General features: G+C 34.6%; 1 protein-coding gene across 3 annotated transcripts in view; it reads left to right on the top strand.

Annotated features, from left to right (window-relative positions):
* The window catches only part of LOC141521711 (neuronal acetylcholine receptor subunit alpha-7), a 174,263-nt gene that overhangs the window by 103,618 nt on the left and 58,513 nt on the right, over nucleotides 1–12,132 (top strand). For 2 of the 3 annotated variants that reach the window (XM_074234544.1, XM_074234543.1), the window contains exon 3: nucleotides 3,784–3,893. In XM_074234544.1, coding sequence (XP_074090645.1) covers nucleotides 3,784–3,893 — 110 coding nt within the window. Of the gene's footprint in view, nucleotides 1–3,783; nucleotides 3,894–12,132 lie in introns of those variants that run through there. The other variant, XM_074234545.1, reaches the window with a different exon arrangement.

The raw sequence follows: 12,132 nt of genomic DNA, 5'->3' as shown, positions 1-12,132 counted from the left end.
TGGAGATAAAATAGCATAATAGAAAGAACTTTGGTCAGCATCAAAAGACTTGGGTTATCATCTTAGCTTTCCCATTGGGACCTTAGGCAAATAACTGAAGATTTTTGGGCTTCAGTTATTTTTTAATTTTCAAAATGAAAACCTTGCTCTGGATCAGAGATTCATAACTTTCTTTGTGTCTTAGACCCTTTCTGGCATTTTAGTGAAATCTGTGGACCACTTCTCTGAATAATGTTTTTAGATACATTAAAATAAAATTTGTATAAGATTGCAGATGAACCAATTATATTGAAATACAGCTATCAGAATATTTTTTTCCTCCCTGCCACCCCTTTTAAAAATCTCTTTGAGATACAGATCTAATTGTGGTATTGCTGTATCAAATGTATGCAGTTTTAGTGCTTTTTAGGCATAGTTCCAAATTATTCTCCGAATGGTTAGATCAGTTTACAATTTCACCAACAGTTCATTATTATTCAGATTTTCCCACATTTTCCTTTTTTTGTCATATTAGCCAATCTGTTAGATATGAGATGATACCTCAGATTTGTTTTAATTTGCATTTCTCTAATCAATATTGATTTAGAGTATCAGAATATTTTTTTAAAACCAATTTCAAGGGGGAAGCTAGGTGGCACAGGGGATAGAGCACTGGCCCTGGTGTCAGGAGGACCTGAGTTCAAATGTGACCTTAGATACTTAATAATTAACTAGTAATGTAACCTTAGTGACCTGGGCAAGCCACTTAACTCCATTGCTTTGCAAAAGCCAAAAAAACCCCCCAAAACAAAAAAAACCCAAACAATTTCAAGGGTCCATGATTAAGAACTGTGCCTAAATGATAGCTAATATCTCTTTTAATGCTAATACTCTATTATAGTTTGTGAAAGCAAACCAGAGAGAAGAGGCCTAAATATGTAAAATAGGCAATATTACTTCTAATTATTCAAATTTTTTACAACTATTATTTCATTTTGTCCTTATAGTACTTTTCTTAACATAGCCAAGAGAAAAATTCTTATCCCCATTTAATTGAAGGGAATGTTAAAGTCCAGAGAAGTAAGATGACTTCTCTAAGCTTATCAGACTACTTAGTGTCAGAGCTCAGGGAGAATTGACTTCTTTTGACTTCTAATTCTGCCTGTCAAGTTTCAGTCTTTAGAAACCTTTTGAATCCTCAGTGTTATTCATGTTTCATCTGAATTGGTCCTATCTTATTTGAAAATATTGACTGATTGGAAAGGGTGGTATGTGGGGATGGAGGATTTATTGAAATTGAGACAATCTCCTATATTAGATTGCTTTCTGTTGGGGGAGGGAGAAAAATGTAAAACTCAGAGCCTAGCAAAAGAAAAAGATTAATGTAAACTACTGCTGCATATAGCTGTAAAATAAATAAATATAAAAAAACTGAAATAATCTTAAAAAGTGGTATTTTCTTGAAAATATTCAGGCTTTCCTAGAATGTTCAATTGCCCAAATCTTGTTGCTGTTCCCTATATCATTAGCCAAGAGAAGTCAGGCATCTTGCCTATGGCAAATGCACATATGCTATGCTTACATCACCATCAAACTCTGAGCTTGGCATAGAAAATTCATTGTTTTGAACCATGCAAATGAGGGATTAATATTGCTGAATGATTAATCTGAGAGTATGTAGAAACTGATCATTAGTGAGTCCCCATCCTGAATCATTCTCACTATAGTTTAGTCATTTTGTGTAATGGGATCTTCAACCATTGGGTAAGTAACTACTTTTGTATTTCCCTTCAGATGAGAGATAGTAGGGGGTGTAGGGTGAGGGAGTGTGAATGTAGAGTGCAGACAAGAGGTTCCTGGCAATAAGAATCCTGTGTAGAATGAGAACTGAGGGTGTTAGTTGTATTCCCTTATTTGATAAGGATCCTGAAAAATTTAGGATAGGGGACTAGTGAAGGCAACTCATTTAGAGAACCCTTAAGTGGACAAATATAGGTCTGATGGTTGGGTACCCCTATAATATTATATTTTATAGACTCAGATCCTAAAAAAGGCAGACATTTGCCTTCAGTTTTTATTTAATCCCAATACAGATTCTCTGAAGGTCTATTTCTCAGTTATCATTATAATCTTAATTTTATAATCATGATGAGTAATTGACTTGAGATGGATTGTCTCCACTCCTAGGTTCCAGGACTCTATCATTAGTAAATGAGAAAAGGCATGCTTATTTAGGTGAATTTGGAATCTTGTTCCTGGTTAATTTAGATAATTCTAAGGACAGAACCTAATTCTGACTGAATTCTGAGTCAATTTACTGGGTAGCCCTGAATTATTTCTAATTATACAAATAATAATTTCTATGCTCTAAGTAGATAGACCTAGACTGTGCTTAAAATAAGGAGTGACTAAATTATTGGAGATATCTTTCTTTATATTTTGTGGAAATACATTGACAACGATCTTAGGAATCAGAGTTGTAGAGTTAGAAGGACTTTCAAGTGCTTTCAAAGGAACCCCATCATTTTACTTAGAAGGAAACTGAGGTATGCAGAGGTTGAGTGACTTGGGATTTAGATGGAACAGCAACAAAGACCATAATATCACAATAATTTTAGTCATTTAATATTTATGAAATGCATCATTTTTTCAAAAGATCTTTCTATTTCATTTGATATATTTATTTCTCATTACACTCTAATACTATTTAAACAGTCAAATAAAGTGTAAGAAGAAATAAGAGTTAATTTCCCTTTAAATAGGAGGCATCTTGAGTTTAGATAGAAGATTCTCCTTCTACTCAATCCCCAGCCTCCCCTCTAAATATAAACACTTTATGTACAATCATTTAAGAATTAAATATGGAGTGGGCACAGGAGTAGCTACTGTTCAAATATCCCCCTGAAGTACATAGGGGCTATTAAGACTCAAGAAACCACAGGATGATGGCAAGGTTGAGATGTATAGGGTGGTGAGTTAAAAGGATGGGTTGACAATTTAGCAAAACTTTTTTGGGGACTCACAATTTAATCTGCATTATTTTACAAAGAGACAATCATGGGATAATGGCTAGAAAGCTGAACTAGTCTAGAAGATCTGGGCTCAAGTCTTACCTTTGACACATTAATCAATCAATATTTATTAACATTATTATTGTGTGCTAGACATAGGCACATAGGGCAACTACATGGTACGGTGGATAGAGCACTGGTTCTTGAGGCAGAAAATCTTAAGTTCAAATCCAGTTTCAAATAACTTCTTGGCTGTATGACCTTGGACAAGTCACTTAACCCTCTTTGCCTCCGTTTCCTCATCTGTAAAATGAACTGGGGCAGGAAATGACCAAACCACTCTAGCTAGGAAAATCCTAAATGAATCATGAAGAGTCAGACATGACTGAAATGATTCAACAATGGACCAGGTACTGTACTAAACACTGGAATAACAAAAGGAAGCAAAAGGAGCTCTCAAGGAACTCACAAACACATATTGGCTGTGTGATCCTGGGCAAGTCCCAGGTTATACCTAAGAAACTCTTTAAGTTGCAGAGCAGGTAGGAATATTTATTAGTCAAGGAAATTTTTCATCAAGAGTTTTCTATAATATGGAAGAAATCACAGGTGGTACAAAAAATTAGCAATTACTTATTGAGAGTCTTCTTTCTCAGCATTTCATTTATAGTAGCTAAATAAGTAATATGGAATAGAAATCACCTCCATTGAGTTGGACTTTGGGTACCTCTCAAATGGAATATGAACAGGTAAGCAAAAATGTGTTACTAATTTCATGTTCTGTGTATGTCAGTATTGGACAGATTACTATTTACAATGGAATATGTCTGAATATCCGGGTGTGAAGAATGTTCGCTTTCCAGATGGCCAGATTTGGAAACCTGATATTCTTCTGTATAACAGGTAAGCACACTGGGAGCAAAGAAACATTTTTTTTCTGTGCTTGTATATTAGCTTTATATTAGAAATTATTCAATGTCTATATGTTCTAGAACTGATTTAGAAGTCAAAGAATGAACCCCATAGAGATCCCCTGATGCTTTGAGCCACTTCTTGCCTACTTGGTATGTGTCTTCAGGGAATCTGTTTAGCCTCATGTCATTTTTTCTCATTCTGTTGAAGGGACTATTTGTCTCAAAGGAGATGCTGTATCAGAACTGGCAAGGTTTTCAGGTCTGTGACTGAAAGATGTAAGATACTATTTCTAGTGCATACTGGGCATCATAATAAGCATCTTTGACATTTGAAAATAAATTTTAAAATGATGAGTAAATAATCGATTAATGGAGATTCTTTTACAATTATTATTTATTTATTTTTGGCATTCATTTAAATTTTCTTGAGTTCTGAATTCTTTCTCCCCCACCCCTTCCTTGAGAAGGCAAGAAATGTGATTTCAATTATACATGTGAAATCATACAAAATATATTTCCATATTATCCATGTTGCAAAGAAAAGAAAAAATAAAGTGAATTTAGACTCCATCAGTTTTTTGGTCTGGAGATAACATTTTTCTTCTTTGAGTCCCTCTAAATTGATGTTGGCCACTGTATGGATAAGAATAATTAAGTCATTCACAGTTAATCATCATACAATATTGCCATTACTGTGTAAATTGTTCAGATTTTGCATCACTTCATTTTGCATCAGTTCATATGTCTTCCCAGATTTTTTGGAAACTATTTGCTTGATTTTTTTATAGCACTGTAGTATTTCATCTCAATTATATGCTACAACTTGGTCAACCATTCCCCATTAATGGATAGCCCCTCAATGTCCAGTTCTTTGTCACAACAAAAAAGTGTTGATATCATTTTTTTGTACAAATGGGTCCTTTTTCTGTGATCTTTTTGTAGTATAGACCTAGTAGTGGTATTGCTGGGTATGCATACACTGTGATATGCATATGTATACATACCCAAATTGCTCTCCAGAATGGCTGGATCAGTTCACAACTAGTGGAGATTTATTTTTGAATCTGAGTCAATCCCAAGGTATTTTGTTGCTTCTCCCACTCTTGTGCCTGCCTTCTAATGAGGAAAGGCAGCACATAAAAGAAATCTGAAAAGGCAAAAGAGAGAAGAAGGTTGTTAGGAAAAATCTGTAATGAAACCTGGAAATGACTGAGATCATTGTATGAAAGGGTAATACATAATTATGTGACTGAAATGCAGGTTTAAGCTAGGTTGTAATGTACTTTAAATACCAAATAGAGAAGTTTGTATTTGATTCTAGAGGTAATAGGGAACCATTGATATTTACTGAGAAGAGGAGTCCTATGGTCTGATTTTCACAATAACCCTCACTTTATCTTCTCTTTACACACATGTATACCCTCTAGTTCAAGCCCTTATCACTTCTCATCTAAACTATCAAAATTAATTTGATCTTCCTGACTTGGGTCTACCCTTATTTGAATTATCTTTTCACATCGCTGCCAAAGTTATCTTCCTAAACTACAAATCTGACTATCTCAGTTGCTGAATAATCTCCAGTGGTTCCTATCATCTCTGTGACTGATAGATTAAACCTTGGATCATGCCTATTTCTGTACATGTCTTTTAATCCATATGAGAATGCAAACTCCTAAAGAGTAGAGAATATATATGCTTTTTAAAAATATTTATTTTATTCTGAATTTAAGAAAATGGTATACCATTCACATAATAAATATTCACATTACCATTCACATAATAAATATTTTTCAATTGAATTGAGTCTGATGCTATCCTCTGCTGGTAAAATGTCATTGCTTGTTTGAATCCACTCTATATATTCATTTGTGATGGACACAGTCAGAGAAGTTGTTGTTCATCCTTCCTTCTTAAAAAGGGCAAATGTCATCAAGACAGTTTGGGGCATTGAGGAAAAGCCAGAACCAAATTATGTTTTTTTAAGCTATAGGATAGGAATTGGGTATGAAACACAGAACAAGAATGAATACCACACCCAATTTTATCCTGGGCTTAATTTTTTGGTTTATTCTTTAGAGGTTCCTGAGTTCTGTTTGTAAATAGAGATCCTGAAATTCCTACCTATACTTGTTTTATACTTGGGCCATTCAAAAACCCAAGTATGAACCAGATATCTAATCTCCTTTTCCTCCTGCAAGTAAAAACATCAAGGACATGATTATAATGGATAGCATGGGGTGTTGTAGTGAGAGGCTTATTTATGATACAGCTTACCATTTGAAATGTCTCCTGCTGTAACTTTTGAGGGTCATAGATCTGCAGCTAAATTAATCAGAATTATGATCTTTAACTTTCTGCACCAGGGCTGACAGCAGGGCTGCTCTGATTTGAGGAATAAAAGTCAATAAGAGTCATGCTATCAGTACTTGAGGAGACCCCCTCAGAAGAAGGTTTGGCAAACTAGTCATTTAGCCAGGCAAATCTGCCCTATGATCAGGGGCTATTGTAGATGCAATCCCAAGAGGTCTGTCAGATCCCTGCTGGGAGGCAGGGACTCAGCTAGGCAATTAAAGCAACAATAAAGATGCCTTCACCAGCAGTCAACCATGAGTAGGGAAGAAGGGTTAGTATATTACTTAGCCTTCAATATTTCTAGGAAATTTACCCTTTTTTTGAGGGTAAAAATATGGTTTCTAAACATTTAGTGTTTTTTTAAAACTATGGTTTTTCATTTACTGTTGTTGGTCATAACTATGAAGTAAACCTCTTCCTGATATTGATCTAGGTGGCTCAATGGGTAGCGTGTTGAGCCTGGAGTCAGTAGGGCTCATCTTCCTGAGTTCAAATCCAGCCTTAGACACTTATTTGCTGTGAGATCCTGAGCAAGTCATTCAATCCTTTTTGCCTTGGTTTCCTCATCTGTATACTGAGCTAGAGAAGGAAATGACAAACCACTCCCATATCTTTGCTAAGAAAATCCACAATGGTGTCATGAAGACGCCTGAAAAATGACTGAACAACAATATTGATCAGATGCTTCACAGTTGATCTCATATATCTAGCCATCTAATTGGTCATATTGAGTTGCTACATTTTGATCTGATAGATTTGTCAGTTCAATTAAGTCACCATTTTAAAAGTGATTGCTATGAGTAAAGCCTGTTAGTGCAAGTGTTAACAAAAGAGACATAAATGGAGTAGTGTCTGTTCTCGAAGAGATTATATTCTATTTTGATTTTTTTTTAGTGATAGATTTTCACACTGGCATTTGATAAAATGTTTGAAAGGAGAACACTCACCATACCTTTACTGGTATGGCTATATTAAATGAACAATTTTTTTTTGTTTTAATTTGTTTTAATTGGATAGAAAACTGATCTCAAGAGTCAGGAAAACCTGATATCAAGTCTTGGTTTCATAGATTTAATTACCACTTCTCTGCAAATGATACTCAAATCTATTTATCTAGTCCAATTTTTCTTCTGACCTTTAGTCTCTCATCACTAACTGCCTCCTGGACAAGAATGAAATGAATATCTTTTAGCCTTCTCACTCTCAACATGTCCAAGAAAGAATTGTTATCTTCCTCTGCCTTCCTGCCATCTTCTTAGCCGTTCAGATCCCTAGCTTTCATAGTGTCCTCAACTCCTCACTTGCACTTACTCACCCATATTCATTCTTTTGCTAGATCTTGCTTGCATCTCTCATATTTGTCCCCTTTTACTTTTTATGTAATTGTATTTTTGCTTCAACTCACTCCTTACTCTACCTGATCCTTCACTCAATTTCAAAAGTGATCTTCTAGAGCACAAGTCTGACATTTCTCCCTCTTTCGATAAACTGTATCTTTCTATTACCCAACAGAGCAAATATAAAATTTGCTGTTTTTCTTTTCAAGGCATTCATACATTCCTACCTTTCCAGTCTTAATTCTTAATTTTCCTTGGTATGCTCTGGGATAGCTTTTGTTGCTACTTTCCCAAATTTGTGCTTTTTGGAGGGGGGACTGTCTTTCATGCCTTCTCTTCCTTGTCACCTCTGCCTCCTGGCAAAACAAAACAAAACAAAAAAAAACCCCCTCAACTTCCATTTTCTCCAGGAGGCCCTTGATTTGTCACTTCTGTGTCCCCTATAATTACCTCTTTTTTTTTTTAGGTTTTTAGGTTTTTTTTTAGGTTTTTGCAAGGCAAATGGGGTTAAGTGGCTTGCCCAAGGCCACACAGCTAGGTAATTATTAAGTGTCTGAGACTGATTTGAACCCAGGTACTCCTGACTCCAAGGCCGATGCTTTATCTACTACGTCACCTAACTGCCCCCTATAATTACCTCTTACTTATACTTTATATATCTTGCATGTACATAATTGCTTGAATATTGTCTCCTCCGTTAGAATATGACATCCTTAAGAATGGGGACCACATTATTGACTTTTCTTTGTATCCCCAATCCTTAATAGTAGGTGCTTAATAAATAAATGCTTGTTGATGATAGGCAGTTAGGTAACATAGTGAGTAGACAACTGGATCTGGAGTAAGTAAGACCTTAGTTCAAATTCAGCTTCAGATACTTCCTAGCTGTGTGTCCTTGGACTAGTCACTTAACCTGTTTGCCTCAGTTTCCTCATCTGTATTAGCATCTACCTTTCAGACTTGATGAGAAAACCAGAAGAAATAATAATTTCAAGGCACTTAGCACAGTGGTTGCTACATAATGAGTAATATATAAATATTAGCTAATATCATTATTAGCTATTATGATAATGGTGCTTTTTAATGATACTGGCTTATGTGATCATGCTCAAGTTTCTTAACTACTCAGGATTTCAGACAAATCTTTAAGTCTTTTTAATTTACAGAGGAGGTAATGATCTACATTAGTAAAGGTAGCTTCTCAACAGTAACTCTCAACACTAATGAAATCAAAGGTCTGATTAAAAAAATGTAATGGTTTAACACTCCATTTCCCTGGCATCACTGGTTAATGAAGGGTTCCACATCAATGAATTTTCCAGATGGTTGGAACTTACTTCCCTATATATAGTTCTTACTCTAACCATTTTTGATGTATCTTTCTATATAGGTTACATATCTTCTTGCCTCCTCAATGGCTGTTTATTGGACATTATTTATCTTTTCTTAATGACTTAGGATCATCATTATAAATATTATTTTATTATTGATACATAATCATTCTTGGTGTCTATTGAGGTTTGACTGCCCATATGGTTGTGTTTTCTGAGTTCTTTAATCTTTAAAATTTTCCTCTTTCTTTCATTAATATCAGGTTGAAAACTGTTATTCTTTGCTGGTGTCATTGTACCTACCTCTAGAAGATATATCTCTTTCTCTAGTAAAGTAAATAACATTAATCTGCAAATCAAAATATCTCAATTCTGATCTGGACATGGACTAATTAGTTGTCTGACTGTGGACTGGGCTCTCAAGTCCTCTGAAACCCACCTTCTTCATTTGCAAATCAAAAAGTAATACAGGGTCCTTATAATGATTAAATGAACTATAAGAATATATTCTGAACACTAGAGTATAAGTGATTTAAATTATCTTGGCCCAGATAAAAAAATTCAATAGTTTTGTGTAAAGAAAGAGAAGATTAGATTGTAAGTACCTTGGAAGTAGAGATTATTTTATTCTTTTGTACTTGGGCCTCCAGCACCTAACCCATGGATTACTATAATTAGCCTGTATTTAATAAACAGCTTGCTGATTAATTGATTGATTAAATAGGTGATAAGTAAAAACCCTGTGGGCCTAGGGAGGACTTATATGAGTAAAATGAATGAGCTTTCAGGCCATAGACTTTGTGACATCTTTTATTGGTTGCTTAGGGATCAGTTTTGGTAACTTTTGGTTCTCTGCATTCTAGGTTATTAAGACTGCTAAAAAAGTGATCTATGGTTAAATGCATGATCCATTAAGACTATGGATATAGAAGTTAAAGAAATAATCTAGTCCAACTTCCTCCTTTTGCCAATGAAGAAATTTAGTCCAGAGAGATCATGTCATTTGCCTAAGATAATCACAAAGATGATTTAATGGAAAGGCCAGTTCTTGTTATTTGTCTCCAAACCTAACACTTTATCCATTATGCCAAAGGTTGTAAAGGAGATTTCAAGGTTTACATTGTTCTTAATTCTGTTTTCCAAAATCAGGGATGTCTTATAATATGGTGAAAACCCATTTTATTGGCCAACTTTATACTCAACTTTCTATGATCAAGAATGGGGGTATTCTCATTAATCAATTATCCTGCTTAAGAGAATTATGGATGAACAGTTTTTGAATAATTTTGGGGATATGAACTCATGATTTCCTTGGTACAGGGAAAACAGAGTTGAAGAAATTTCTTCTACCAGTTTAGGTTGATACCTAGTCAGCAATTTACATAGTTTTAGAGAGTTGCTTAGAACATGAATAGGTTTAGTGACTTACTCAGAGTCTCATGGCCAAAATGTGTCAGAAGAAGCACTTAAACCCAGATTTTTTTTTCTGATGAAAAGGCCAGCTCTCTGTTTACTATCTTAGACTACTTGGTTTATCCACATAAGTACCCATTAGTGCATAGGCTTGATTTATATTTGAAGGGCAGTGTAGAAAGCCATCCTTAATTATAGGAAGATCTAGGCTCAAGCCTTATCTCATACGCATACTAGCTATTGTACCCTTTCGTTGTGCTTCCAATGCTTTTGGTCAGAGATGTTGAATATGAGGTCCTATAACACTTCCCATGCTACTGGAGCCAGATTAAATATAATTGGGAAATGTTTAGCAAACTAAATGAAAATATAATACAACATAATGTTAATATGTGGCACAATTGGAATCCTTCTGGGAAAAAAAGTAGACTAGTTCCTTGTTGTATTTGAGTTTGATTCTACTGCTTTAGGCAACCTTCTAAGATTATTAGCTGGAGAAAGCAACATTCATTCTACATTGGCAGATGGAGTTTCCTCTTCTGAGAATTCTTTGTTTCAATATAATCACAGGCTTAGGTTTTTATCCCTATGTTTAATAGGATTTGGTCTTTAGTTAATCTGAAATTGTATGATAATTTTGTTGTTCCTTATATAGCAGTGTAGTTGTCCCTGCAATAAAGAAAGATAAATCTAATATATTCCTTATTTTCTCCTTTTTTTTGTTGGTAAACTTTATTGTACCCCATTTCTGGAGCTTTTAAAACATTATATATTTAAAGAGCAATATTTAGGGAATTAGTTTAAGGAATTTTTTTCTTTTCCTTTTTCTTTTCTTTTATATGCCCAGGGCTATACTCCAGTTTTATATATTCCAGTGCCTGGCAAGTACCAACTGCTTAATATATGCTTGTTGAATGTTTCAAAATAAAATGCCATCAAAGAAGTAAGGAACATGTGTTTATGTAGTGGCTGGTAACACACAAAAGATAAAAACAGAAAAACTAGAATGGGACAATAAAAAGACATGAGAATTCTGAAAGAAATAAGCTAAAAGGCCTAATAAGCTGAGATTAGCACACTTGATATTGGTCAAGATCAAAGAAGAAAAAAGAAAAAGACTTAGGATGATAGAAGGAAGAGCTAGAGGTAGTGTCAGTACTGAAAAAAGGTAGTAATATATTTTTTAAAAAAGGAGTATGTAAATGGTCAAATTCATGGTCTATGTGCAATATATATTTTGATACTTTCAAATTCTCAATCAAAATGTGACAAGTAGAGAAATAGCAAAAAAGTCTGGTTATAAAGTGTTATTTTGGGATTTTATATTGTTGGGGATTTTGATGTATTCTCAATTTAATAGATTTTGCTAGCTTACCAGCATTCAAGCTAATAGGCCCATAAGTCACACATGACGGGTACAGCACCAACTCATTTACATCAGACTGTCACGGCTTTTTTTTTTTTAAGAAATAAGATGAGTTTTATGACATTGCTTATTAAAATAAATACAACTTTAATTGAAGAGTGCCAATTAATGGGGAAGAATGTCAAAAATATTCTAACAACCCTGGGAAAATGTTGCTTTTAAGGAAACACAGATTGAGGATGGTAGTGAAGCCATCCTACATTTCTTTTTGGTATCATTTTAGCTCTGTTCCAAACACATATTGGCAGCATGTCTATGATACACTAATGGTCTGTGGGTTGTAATTTATTTTCTATGCTTTGAAGAGGCTGGGCCAGGGCAAAATAGCCATCTCGGCAGCATTTCTTTGATGGGTCACTTTATTTCCTT

The sequence above is a fragment of the Macrotis lagotis genome, chromosome 4 (genome assembly GCF_037893015.1).
Source record: "Macrotis lagotis isolate mMagLag1 chromosome 4, bilby.v1.9.chrom.fasta, whole genome shotgun sequence".
Taxonomy (NCBI): Eukaryota; Metazoa; Chordata; class Mammalia; order Peramelemorphia; family Peramelidae; genus Macrotis; species Macrotis lagotis.
The sequence above is the reverse complement of the archived record's forward strand: the minus strand, read 5'-3'. Positions and strand labels throughout refer to the sequence as shown.